The sequence below is a fragment of the Chanos chanos genome, chromosome 5, assembly GCF_902362185.1.
Source record: "Chanos chanos chromosome 5, fChaCha1.1, whole genome shotgun sequence".
NCBI classification, from domain to species: Eukaryota; Metazoa; Chordata; class Actinopteri; order Gonorynchiformes; family Chanidae; genus Chanos; species Chanos chanos.
Genome location: NC_044499.1, coordinates 29,227,179 through 29,240,814, shown reverse-complemented (window position 1 = coordinate 29,240,814; position 13,636 = coordinate 29,227,179). Strand labels below are relative to the sequence as shown.

The following is a 13,636-nucleotide window of genomic DNA, read 5'->3' as shown; positions in this document are numbered from 1 at the left end:
AAATAAATAAATAAAAAAAAAAAAAAATTATATATATATATATATATATATATATATATATATATATATATATATATATATATATATATATATATTTTTTTTTTTTTTTTTTTTTTTTTCATTATCTTAGGGAGAGTCAGTAGGGAAAGCCACCAAATCCCCCTTTATCTGTCTATATGGTACTGGGTAAAACTCTGATAATGATCTGAATTAAAACTACAGTTGGTCTGAGACTAGAGCAACCTTAAGGCTGATAACCAAGTAGATCAATGATGGATTCCGGGAAAAGGATGAGTGATTGACAGAGAGAGGAAGAGAGAGAGAGAGAGAGAGAGAGAGAGAGAGAGAGAGAGAGGGAGAGAGAGTGAGAGAGAGAGAGAGAGAAAGAGAGAGAAAAGGACCATATTCTGCATTTCGATCTGGCTGCCTTAAAAAGCTATTGAATTCATGTGGCAATCAATGGACACAATGGAGTGGGGAAGGTAAAGAGATCTGCTCAGACAGAACGAAAGAGTCAGAGAGAGAGAGAGACAGAGAGAGAGACAGAGAGAGAGAGAGAGAGACAGAGAGAAAGAGAGAGCGCTGTCAGGAGGTCTTCTTTGAGGAGCCAAGCCAGTTAAGTTAAAGATGGTATTTTGCTCCCTGTAGTGGTGTCATCAACACAACTACTTGGAGGTCATTGCCCAGAAAAATACCACAACTCAGAGGTCATTTCCCAAAACAATATGGAGGTGGTCTAACCATTTGTCTCCTCTCTCTTTCATTAGTGCTCAACACAACACAACACTACACAACAGGGCTGTGCAGAGTACAACTACAACAACCCAACAGAGGTTATAGGTGGTCACTGCTTTCTAGACTAGGGCATATTTTTTTTTAAAAAACACAGAGACCGGGTCAGTGATGGGACATCTGAGGCAGTGTGAATGTAGGTGGTGGAAAGATATGAATGGGCTGTCTGTCACAGCAGTGTATCAGAACAGCCAAGAAAAGCATCAGAACACATAATGAACAACACAAACCTTAAATTTCTTCACTGGAGATCAGGAAAGCGATCAGACCACACGTAAGGAGAGCTGATTATGTAAAGGAGCATGTGTTTACGTCAACCAACGCATGCTTTCTGTGAAGACCCCTCGGGTAAAGTGCAACAAACGCGTCTTAGCTCGAGATCATCGTTACATTACAAATGCTATGCAAACAGGAGGTGGTTTCTTGTGTCGATGCTTGACAATTTCAGTTACGACAGCTTTTGGAGGAGAGATCCATTAAATCCAACTGCTGCCATTTGTGACGCATTTGTGTCTGGATCTCTGCGTTTAGAGCCGCATATTTGGTGCTTGTGTCCTGTCATCATATTGGTCAGTCAAAAGGCCTCTTTCTAAAGTTAAACGCTTCTGTTCAGTTCAGCTGTTTGTTCTGGAGCCTGCTTTCATTTTCTACCTGCTGCTTTTGAGCTTATGAAGGGTAGTATAATTTAAGTGAGTTGAACATTGCTCAAATGTTGGACTGGATGGTTCTAGTGAGACATATTTGGCAACAATAATTTGCAAGTCAAGATTTCAGTTGACAGGGCACAGAAATAAATAATGATCATATCAACAGACTAAAACAATGTCAGCAACAATCTCTGTCTAATACACAGACAGTAAAACCACCACTGACTGACAAACAATATCTTGATCAATTCTTACATAGCCAAACGTCTGCGGAACACTGCCTAAATGTAAACTGTAGCTGTGCTTGAGGGCTTAGAAGTGCGTTGTGGTATTACAATGCTTAGCGCATGTTCCTTCAGTGTAATTATGTAGGTCTACTAAATCTTTAGTCTTTAAATTCAAATAGCCAAGACATGGAAACATTGAAAAGTCAAAAATAGCCAAAGGACTTACATTAATCCAGTGTTTTTCCAGATCCAGCACCAGTCACTCACTAGACACAAATTCTTTGCGTAATTAAATCACTAACACACCTGTTATGCCTGGTTGGCCAATCAGCATTCCCTTAATTAGAATTTGTGCAGGGCTACTTTTAAAATAGGGTGTCTACTGAGGCCCCAGGACTTCATATGAAAAACATATAATTAGTTCATCACTTAGAATTCAATACAACAATATGCAATCTTTACTGCTGACCAAATATTTTCATACAAGTCACCACAATGCTTCAACATGGACCAGAGGTCTGCTAATGATTAGTTAACAGATAACTGCACAGGTCCTGCTCTAGCTGTGACCCGGGTGCAGTTTGACCTGACAGTTATAACATGCAGCCACACCCTGTGTGAGGGGGCTGCCTCCGACACTTCAAGCTGATTCAGACACACACGGAAACGTACGTCAGCATCAGCGTTAATACCTCAGCTTCTGCATTCAGATTCCAGGCTTAAGGCCCAACAAGAGACTAAGAGTAATGAGAACCAGTGAGTAATAAGAAAGGGAGGAGATGGAGGGAAGGGGGGGTAGCGATAAGGTCTGTCGGGGGTTGCTGTGGTCTGTCATGTGGGGAGGGGTCTGTGAGCACTGGAATTAAGAGATGATAATGAAGTATGAAACGATATTAGCACTGGGGTTAGCGGGTTCCGCATCCAGCCAAGTGTGTTAAATTACTTCTTGTGTGAAGTCTATTAGCGTTAATGAACTAATTAGGATGGACTATTGTGATGTCTGTCTATTCCTTTCTTATTTATTTATTTATTTATTTTTGCGGGACCAATATTCAAAAGCACACACGTGTTCTGGCATTGTTGAAGCTTGGGGTTTTGTACCTGTGTTTTACAGAGTATGAACAGAGAAAGTAGAAACATGATGACAGATGTTAGAGAAGAAAGCTTTGCCTGGAACCAGCATCTTCAGAGCGACTCCCTTTCTCTCTCTCTCTCTCTCTCGCTCTCGCTCTCTCTCACTTTCTCTCTCTCTAATGAATACAATTAACCTTTAAGGGACTGTGTGTGCATGCAGCAGGTTGTGAGAGTCAGCAGGGACCGGGACAGCAGACAGTGATTGATTGATGTTCCAGTGAATGGAGTGCAGTGTCAGGTCCCCTTTAATTAGCCTTGCGTTAACAGAGGAGGAGAGAAGAGCAAAAGGTTCCAAGAAAGGAGGACTCTACGTGCCTCCTTTACTAAGATGTGTGACAGGTTGGTGACGATTGGAGAAGCTCCCTGTTGGGTCAGAAAATAAAAATATAGACCAGTATATACCAGCGTATCCCCACTCTAATCCGCCAGACATGCTGGAATGCACGTTTGTTTCTTCTCACGTAGCTCGAATACACCTGGATGTGTGGATGAGCCAGTCTTTCAGTGGTTGATTAGATCAGGTGCGCTCATGCAGGGTAGTAACATTCCTTTATCCTCACCATACCATACCATACCATAAGATCTCATTAATGACTCATTGTACTCAAAGACTTTCCACCTCTAGGATGCAGAGATACAATACAAAGCAAACATGTTGTATTGTCCAAAATTCAAATCCAGTGTTAGACGCTGTTAGTTGTTACGCGCTTTTCTGACACATACTGTAACCGGCTGCGAGTCATACCTGTGTTCAGCCGGTGGTCGGAGAGAGGTGAGCAGGCAGGTAGGCAGGTAGGCAGGCAAGCGGGCAGGCAGGCAGGCAGGTAGGGAGGCAGGCAGGAAGGCAAAGGGGTAGGTAGGCAAACAGACAGGTATGCAGGCAGGTGATATACAGTTTTTAAATTTGCTGGAAGGGTTGAGTGTTAAGTGTTAAGTGTAGAATCGGAGAAGCGGCAAGTGGTAAGTGGTAAAGTGGTAAAGCAACAAAGTGTTCAAGCGATAAAGCGGTAAAAAACTGTTTGTTCATTAGCGTCTTCCTGTGTCTAAACTGTGAGGCTCTAGTTGGGAATATGGAAGACGCCATCTTAACCTTTTTGGGGTATGTGGCAAATGTCAAAATAAAAGTCTTGAACCAAAGGCAAGTGAATCTAAATCAAAATACAAGTGTCTCTCAACAAAAATAAATTCGAACTGAAATTTGGCTCCTACACATGTTGTTTAATAGCATCTACAGAAGCAAACACATCATTTAATGGCTTCTACAGAAACAAACAGGTCATTTAATGTCATCTCCAGAAAGAAAGAGGTCACTTAATGGCATCTACAGAAGCAAACAGGTCATTTAATGACGACTATAGACACAAACAGGTCACTTATTGGCATCTACAGAAGCAAACGGGTCATTTAATGACAACTACAGAAACAAACAGGTCATTTATTGGCATCTACAGAAGTAAATAGTCCTATTTTGGAGCAGAGGAGGCATTCCCAATATTCCGACACAGACAATCAACTGACGAGAAAAAGCTTAAAAATCCCCTCAGCTCCACAATGCCTCCTCTCTGTTCAGAGAGTCACTTTAAACCTCAATCTCAATAAGGTTAGGGAAGGACGAGCAACAGAAATTTCTTGCCAAAGGCTTAGTGAGTTTGTGATCACCTTCGTATTTCAAGGCACATATTAAGGGTAGGGGATGTGTAGAGAGACTAAACCTTGAAGACTGAAGATGCATGAAGTGTACATACATGGCAATGGCATTCATTCAAAGGGAATTAGCAAAGTGTGACATTTTTCATCTAAATAAATAAATAAAAACATATATAAATAAAAACACGGACTCTACATCTCTCCCACTGGCATTTGTGTGTAGGTGTATACATGTGTAGGTGTGTGTGTGTGTGTGTGTGTGTGTGTGTGTGTGTGTGAGAGAGAGAGAGAGAGAGAGAGAGAGAGTTAGTAACTGTGAGAGAACCCACAGACAACAGTCAGAGGTGGGTCAGATACAAGTAACAACCTAAAACCTAAAGGATTCTATAAAAAATAACAACTAAACAAAACTACAAAACCCTAGACTCTAATAGCTGGATTTGTATAAATACAGACTAACTCAGTTGGTATACAATCTAACAACGGTGCTGTCTTTCAGGGGAAAAAAGAGAAAGTCTTGGTATTAGACATGCAGTAGGTTCTGATGATGCCGTTGGCTGCTGTATCCTATCTGTGATCCACTGTGTACCCTGATATAATGTTCTGTTAGTGTTAAGCCTTTTAGGTGGTGTATTTTTTTCTCACTTTCCTGAACATGAAGACCCCAGGCTCTCTGTTTCCGACATGCATGTTGGCGACAGCAAACCGCTGTGCTTCCTTCAAAGTAGCATAAAGCATTTTTTTTTTTCGTGCTTATTCTCCCTCTGAAATCCACACACACAGAGTCCCCGGGTATCCGCCTACCTGGTTTTAAGTCATCCTGTGATGCACTGTCTAGCTGAGTCTATTTTACGGGAAAGGTGCAGCTAATATCCATTGTATGTCATTTACAAAGTATAAACTACACTGTTTCTAGGGTGTGTAATGTGTCTTTTCAAAGCACAGGTGTATAATGTCTCTAAAATAGCACAGGTGTATGTATGCCTGTGTGTGTGCGCATGTGTGTCTGTAGATACTTACACACACACACACACGCACACACACACAGCATTACTGTCATTAATTCAAGTCCCCTCACATTTCCTCTCCAGCTGAATCCAGTGGCAGATCTAGTTAACAAGGCAAGCTTGTTCCCGTCACCCTTCGACAAGGGAAATTATTGGACTCAACTTCTGTTAATTTGCACAGAGTTAGCATGAAATTGTGTCTGCTAATACAAAAAAAAAAAAAAACTTGCTCAGAAATTGAGGGAGCCTCAGCAGGCAGACGCAGATGGTCTAAAATGGAGTTTTAACATATGACTAAGAGGCAAAAGACTTAAACAAGACGGGGCACCAAGCTTGTCCACACATTAAGGAAGAGAACAAAACTGCCACTGTGACTTCACAAATCTCCAGCCAATCACAGTGCTTTTGATAAATCTACACTGTTGTTGCCTACACATTATATTTTCTAGTGTGCATTGTGTGTTTCCCTTCCCATTGTTACAACTACTCACTGTTACAACTATTTATTGTTACAACTCTCAGTGACGCATCTGTGGACTATCTAGGTGTGACACAGTTCCATTGTGTTCATAAACACAGTTCAACCATAAGACAAAATCAAACACAGATTCTGGGCACATGACAGATGAGGGAAATTTGCTTACATTCTATTTATATGTAGAATGAAACGTTGTCAGGATGAGAACCCAGAATCCCGAGGAAGATGAGGGAATCTTAAAAAGGGCAGAGCTAAACTAATGACTAGAGTAAACATCAAGCACAATTACAGAGAAAACAGATCTTTCAGACTGGTCGATTTAAGTAGCAAAGGTACATCTCTGGTCATTTTTCAGATCAATGTTGCCTCTGTCATTCATGAGAGATTCATTTACTCACTCTGAATGAATATGCTAGCTAGCCAGTATTCCCAAATGTGAGGCATCTGGGGCCTGCTGGAACCGCAGACAGCTCTTGCAGACTCATCATTCCAGACTCAATCTAGCGTTAGCACACTTACATCAATGTCACCACATCTCGACATGACTGCAAATGTCAGCCTTACGTACTCAACCACTATGTCAATGCCATTACGAGAGCACTCTTCTGTCTCCCCGCCTTTTATCTGTCACACTGAATCCTAGAACCTGTGTCTTCACACAGTACTTCTCTGTCACTCTTTTCCCTCTCTCTTTTCCTCCTATTCTCACTCTCTCTTTCTCACTGGAGTCATAGAGAAACAGTCTCTCAGAGACATATGCTGGTGTGAGGTAGTGATGGTTGGTGACTGGCCAGTCTTTTCTAAGGATATGGTTTTACCGCTGGCCTTAGCCTCTCTTCAGCTGATTACTGAACAGCTAAAGCCACGAAATGGAGTGATTTGTAGTTTCAGTTTGGGACTTCAGGACCTTCTCTGAGGCTCCCTGTACCCAGATAACTGGTATCTACTCATGATCGTCTGCTTCCCACTGGCTTTCATATTATGTAGCTACAGAGTTTGGATTCTCACGGTGCTTGTGCTTTCTCCCATCTGCTGATGTGGAACTCAACCCAAAAAGCAGTTTTCCTTATGCTAGCGGGGACACTGAGGACAAAGGTCACCTCCAGCATTTTTCCAGTCCTGGTCAACTCTCTGCTCACGGTGTCTAAATTTTGGACTGTGGATCTCAAGACTCTGGCTTAAAGTCAGAGGAAATCTTACATAAAACATGAGTGTGTTCCCAGGGCCATGGGCGTTGCTCCCCCCACTGCCTCCCACTCCAGAACGGCTTGTCCTATTCCAATCTCCTGTGGATTCTGAATCAGATCTGCTAGAATCCAAAACACTGTTCTGTCTAAACATCCCAGGCCAGTGCCCCCACATCGGTCTGAATCAGAACCTGGGTGTGTGCAGTGATAACTTGATCTCCTGCTTCATCACTAGCTCTAAAGGTATTGTCTTCACTGTACAGACATTAGAACGTTTGTGAACCTTGTCCCCTGTTTTATACTCAATGCTCGATAAAGCTAAAACTCATGGCCTAAATTCACAAAGTTTTACGTGACAGCACAGAGAGAGAGAGCGAGAGAGAGAGAGAGAGAGAGAGAGGGAGAAGAAATGAACGAAAGACAAATGTATAAGATGAAGCTGACTCTGAGAGATGTTAACGTTTGTGTCTGAAACCAGTTGGAGTGAATCAGAGAAACCCCTAACTGGAAGTCAGTTTGTGTTTGAAACCGGTTTGACTGAATCAGAGTATCCCCTAAATGGAGCTGCAACCCTATGGCTCTTATCAATCAGAGTGATACCAGTGTCCTGTGTCAGTGTCCTCTGAGCGACTGTGGGAGAGAGAAAAAGGGTTTAGGTGTTTGTGTGAGGGACTGGTGTCAGGTGATAGTGTCCTGTGTCCTTATAGTGAGGCAGGGACTTGCTTTGCCAAATCCTGTCCGCAGTGTGGACGAGACAGGATTTAGCAGGAGTCTGATTTAGACTGATTGGGCTAATTCTTTGGGTGGTCCACAGCACACCTACACACACAAACACACAAGTATCAGTCAGAAGAAAAGGAAGGGAGGTGTCAAATGGCATTGTTTGAAAAAGTAGTCATCACCTTCACACCAGACCAGAGACCTTGCTCACCCTCATCACCATGGAGCTCTGCTGACCCACCCACTTTCCACATCTTTCCCCCCGTCATAGAGGAGGACACTGTGACTGATGGGGGAGATGCTCCAATGGCACTGCAGAGATATGACCTCCATAGAGGCATCCTCAAACGCAAATGCACACTCACATACACACACACACACGCACACACACACACACCACCTACAGTGTGACAACTGCAAAGTAAGCCAAGAGCCTTGGTTCCTTAGCTGACTCACACAAAACCCCTTTTCTCACACACACAAACCCTTTCTCTCACACACACAAACCACTTCTCTACCTAGAGCAGTCTGTTGTGTTTTTCAGGTTTTCACTCATATCTGTAAGTAATACCGTTTTTAGAGAAAGAATCTTGTTTGTAGCAGTCATTTCAGTGAGCTTTTGTTCTCAAGATGTGCTCAGTTTAACACAAACACACACAGAGCCACCTCTGGTCACTGTGTCTTTTCATTACATTCCATCAAACCAATGTGATATGAAAATACACACTTAAATGGAGATATGACTGGAATTTGGTGGCTGATGAAGATCTGTGTGTTCAAACTGAGCAGGTTTATCTCTCCCCCTCCCTCTCTCTCTCTCTCTCTCACTCTCTCTCCCTCTCTCTCTAAAGGGCATCAGAATGATCCCAGTGCACTGCACCGATACAGACCCTATTCTCAGCTCATTCTCCCTCTAAGCTCAGCACACCCCTTCCCTAACCCTGACCTCAACACACCTTTTCCCTTTCCCAAACCTCAACACATCCTTTCTCTAACTTCAACAAACCCTTTCCCTTACCCTAACTTCAGCCTCAATAGACCCTTTCCCTAGCCCTATTCTTAACACATCCTTTCTCTAACCCTAACATCAACACATCCTTTCTCTAACCTCAACACACCCTTTTCCTTTCCCAAACCTTAACATACCCTTTCCCCAACCCTAACCTCAACACAATCTTTTTGTTTACCTAACCCAGTTAATGTAATAACCTGAACACATCCTTCATCAGGTAAGGTAATAATCTTGACACATCCTTTACCAGGTAACGTAATGACGCAAACACATCCCCTACCAGGCAAAATTATGTGAACCCACCCTTACCCAGATAACAGTCCAGGAAACAGCATAGATAGAGTGAAATTATGACAGGGATATTAGGGCAAAAGGACTTTCACATGCACATCAATAACAATCACAAAGGTCCTGTTCGCACCTGGCATTAACATGTGTCTTGGGTGATCCAGTCACAAGTGAACAGGTCTAAGTACATTGGTTCACACCTGGCATTAGAATGCATCTCCATACGCATCTCGAGTGACCACTTCTAATCAGATCTCACTTCCCTGCTCTATGTGCAAAAAAACACATGCATCATTTCCGTTTGCAAAGACCAAATGCATTGTTGCTTTTAACAAGCAGGAGGCAGCAATGCACTTCCCGTGTCTAGTTTGCTGGAAATTAAAAGAAAAAGGAGAGGAAATCAAAATAATACAGACTGGATCTATTCCTTGGCGTGTTACAGGCAAACCAAAATCGCCCAAGATGTTTGACGCACTCGTCATATATCTCTACTGGCTTTTCGAAATTTTCAGATGTTGTGGACAAAGCCAGCTTACACGATTTGAGAAACGCGAATGAGTATGTAATTCAGCTTACACAGAGGACGTCAGCTGAGTAGGTGGTCTTTCAGTGTGGCCCAGGACACATTCGTGTACACTCTTCTAAAATAATGTGGCCATATGCAGCCCAGACCACCTCCGAATGTGGTCTGAGCAATCGAATCTCAATGCGTCCTCAGTGCATCTTGGGTGCATTCACACCTGTACTTAGAGCTGTCCACTTGTGATCGGCTCACCCAAGATGTGTGTTAATGCCAGGTGTGAACAGGGCCAAAGAGAAAGGGAGAGAAAATGTGTGTGTGCATGAAAGGAACAGATAGAGAAAGAGAGTTTAGGCAGAAGAAAAACATTTGTAAAGGAGGAAGAGAGAGGCAGAAAAAGAGAGAAAGATAGATATTGTTACAGTGTATTGATAGTCCTGATGTCAGTCAGGGTGAGTTTGGGATGAAGTAAGCTGCTTATGCAACTAACCAAAGCAATGACCACGAAAACACTCTTAAAGTTCAGTTGACTCTCGGCTGTGTTGCATGACAACTGAAAGATGATTCAATTAGCTTTAAGAGCAAGCACCTGTTATTTAGCAGAGAGCTATCATTTATTGGCTTAAACAAAGCATTCTTTAAGAAAGAACAAAAGAGAGAGATAATTAAATTCCTGTGGCCTGTGAAAGAGAGAGAGAGAAAGAGAGAGAGAGAGAGAGAGAGAGAGAGAAAACTACAGAAGTGAACTATCACTTCACTGAAGGCATATGGTTTTACCTGCCAGTCATAGCTAGTGGTTGGCAGTTACCATCTTCTGCTTCATTGGCCCTTTTAAAAGACAGTTTGAATACATAGATGTGACTGACTTCTCTTTTGGGAAAAACCTACCAGAAACTGCAGGGAGAGAGTGGCAGTAAGCAATTGAAAGACTTACAAGTTGAGAGTGCTGCTTTGGTCTGGCTCTGTGCACGTTAACGGAGTCCAACTGGGACCCATTAGTTAAGTTAAGGAGAAACACTAACCTCAGGTCTTAAAAAGAGCTTTCTCTCTACACAAAGAGCCCGGATGCCGATAGGAGATATATTTGGGTTCTTTGTTCAGGCTCCCCGTTTTGAGCTATTCTTTGAATTGAAGTTGTTTATTCAGCTTGACTGAATGATCAAATAAAGCCTGTTTTGTGGGAGCCTCATCTGGAGGAGTCCTCTGTGTCTAAGTTTCCTGCCTTTCCTTGGTCTGTGGCTGACACCCACTCTTGGCCTGTTTTCATTTCAGGTTATGAAAACGAAAGAATTCCTGATCACAGTGTACACTAACACAGCTGACAGACTGTTCCTAGTGTTGTCACTGATCACAGCGTACACTAACACAGCTGACAGACTGTTCCTAGTGTTGTCACTGATCACAGCGTACACTAACACAGCTGACAGACTGTTCCCAGTGTTGCCACTGTTCACAGCGTACACTAACACCGCTGACAGACTGTTCCCAGTGTTGCCACTGATCACAGCGTACACTAACACCGCTGACAGACTGTTCCTAGTGTTGTCACTGATCACAGCGTACACTAACACAGCTGACAGACAGTTCCTAGTGTTGTCACTGATCACAGCGTACACTAACACAGCTGACAGACAGTTCCTAGTGTTGCCACTGATCACAGTGTACACTAACACCACTGACAGACTGTTCCTAGTGTTGCCACTGATCACAGCGTACACTAACACCGCTGACAGACTGTTCCTAGTGTTGTCACTGATCACAGCGTACACTAACACAGCTGACAGACAGTTCCTAGTGTTGTCACTGATCACAGCGTACACTAACACAGCTGACAGACAGTTCCTAGTGTTGCCACTGATCACAGTGTACACTAACACCGCTGACAGACTGTTCCTAGTGTTGTCACTGATCACAGCGTACACTAACACAGCTGACAGACTGTTCCTAGTGTTGTCACTGATCACAGCGTACACTAACACCACTGACAGACTGTTCCTAGTGTTGCCACTGATCACAGCGTACACTAACACCGCTGACAGACTGTTCCTAGTGTTGTCACTGATCACAGCGTACACTAACACAGCTGACAGACTGTTCCCAGTGTTGTCACTGATCACAGCGTACACTAACACCACTGACAGACTGTTCCTAGTGTTGCCACTGATCACAGCGTACACTAACACCATACACCACTGACAGACCGTCGCTAGTGTTGTCACTGTTACTATACAATTTAGACATATTTGTAGGAACAGACAATGCTAATTCAAGATCCTCAGTATTCTCATGGTTGATTTGATCTAAACTGGATTGAACTACTAAAAAATGGCACTGAACCAAACTGAGCTGACTTGTATCCAAAGCAATGATTGACACAGTAATCTACTAGTCAGCGCTTAGCAACTGTCGCTAGGGCTGCCACCGGTTGAGGAATGATTCCACCATTTCGTGTTTTATGGGACATTTGCAAACACTATCACATGATATGGCTTTCTCTGCGAAGCACAGGCAGAAATACTGCTGTGGGAAGGGCTGACTAATGGTGGCATATTCAGAAATGACTTGAAGAAAATGGTCAAAAAGCTGTGGTGAGAGGACCTATTAAAGTGGCATTCATTATCAAGAGAGTGTAAAGGGAAATGTCATTTTTGTTCCTTGTTATAAGCAGACAGCCTTAAACAGGCTTAAAAGGAAATGTCTTTGGTGATCACTGTTGATGTTATCACTGTAATAGTTAGTGTGTATTAAGTGAAAAGATAAAATTTTCCAAGATATGTGGGATTATAAAAGCCAGCTGCCAAATGGCATAAGTTTTTAGCTACTTTTATCTAAGTAGCTGGAATTAAAACACTGAAGTAGCTATCTTACTCTTAGCATGACAGCACCGGATAGCTTGCTAGGTTAATGAGTGATGTTGTTAAACAAGCCCTCTAATGTTTTTTACAGAGTATGTTCATCGGATATTGTTCCCTCTGAACAAATGTGTTAAGCGTTTGCTCAGTGGAAAGCTGAGCTAGCCCACCCAGCACCCCCCCTAGCCCTCCCAAAGTCTGTAATTTTATGACAGATATTTTTTTTTTTTGTCTGGAGTAGCTTTGAGGCTCTGAGGTGAGGACAGGTTCACTAAAATTCAGTGTGACACCTTGAGACATTGTTGAGTTTTGTTAGTAGGAGGTCTTTAGGTCTTTAATAGAGAGCTAGTACCCTGAGTAGCTGTTATTTGGCTTGTAATAGGACTGACTGATGACCAGTGCATTGCAGAATATCAGGAGTAAGTCACAATTTGGCAAGGAGCTGCATTGAGGCCTGGGTTCTGACTGTGGGGTTGGACCTACTGACCTGTACTCCAGAGAGAACCTGGTCAGCTCTGTCCCGTTATGGATCCATTTGAACTCTAAAGGCCAGCTGCCCTCTGCCATACACGTCAGCACCAGCCTGTTCCTCTCCAGGTGCAACTGACTCCGCACGGGCTCTGTCTTAAAGTATGGTGGGACGTCATCTGAATATATGAGAGAGAGAGAGAGAGAGAGAGAGAGAGAGAGAGAGAGAGAGAGAGAGAGAGAGAGAGAGAATTATTATTCACTAATATAACTAAACAAATATGAGTCTGTAATAAATCTCAAACATACATTGACTCAAACAATAGCTGACTGAAACAGAGCAGACAAGTAAAAAAAAAAAAGAATAAAGGGTGGATGGTTTAAGAAGTTGCAAAGAGACAGCACACTGTTCTGTACTTATCCAACTCTCTGTCAACCTCCACTCCAATGTTTTAAACAGTGCTACATGTCTGGATTTCGAATGTGGACTGATGCTTTGCCAAGCTGGGCTGCCAAAGCATGAGTGGACCCTGTCCCATTTTTATTCCTTATAAAATGCCCTAATTTGGACAAAACTGTCGAGAAAACCTCCCTCCACGGAGTACTGCAGAAGTGTCTATGTTTTATCACACATTCTGCAATCAGGGCCAATTATGG

General features: G+C 42.8%; 1 protein-coding gene across 1 annotated transcript in view; it reads right to left on the bottom strand.

Moving 5' to 3' along the window:
- Positions 1–13,153, bottom strand: part of sdk2b (sidekick cell adhesion molecule 2b) — an 83,414-nt gene extending 70,261 nt beyond the window's left edge. The window contains exon 1 of the mRNA XM_030774276.1: positions 12,999–13,153. Coding sequence (XP_030630136.1) covers positions 12,999–13,078 — 80 coding nt within the window. The 5' untranslated portion in view covers positions 13,079–13,153. The remainder of the gene's footprint in view (positions 1–12,998) is intronic.
- Positions 13,154–13,636: the final 483 nt, after the last annotated feature.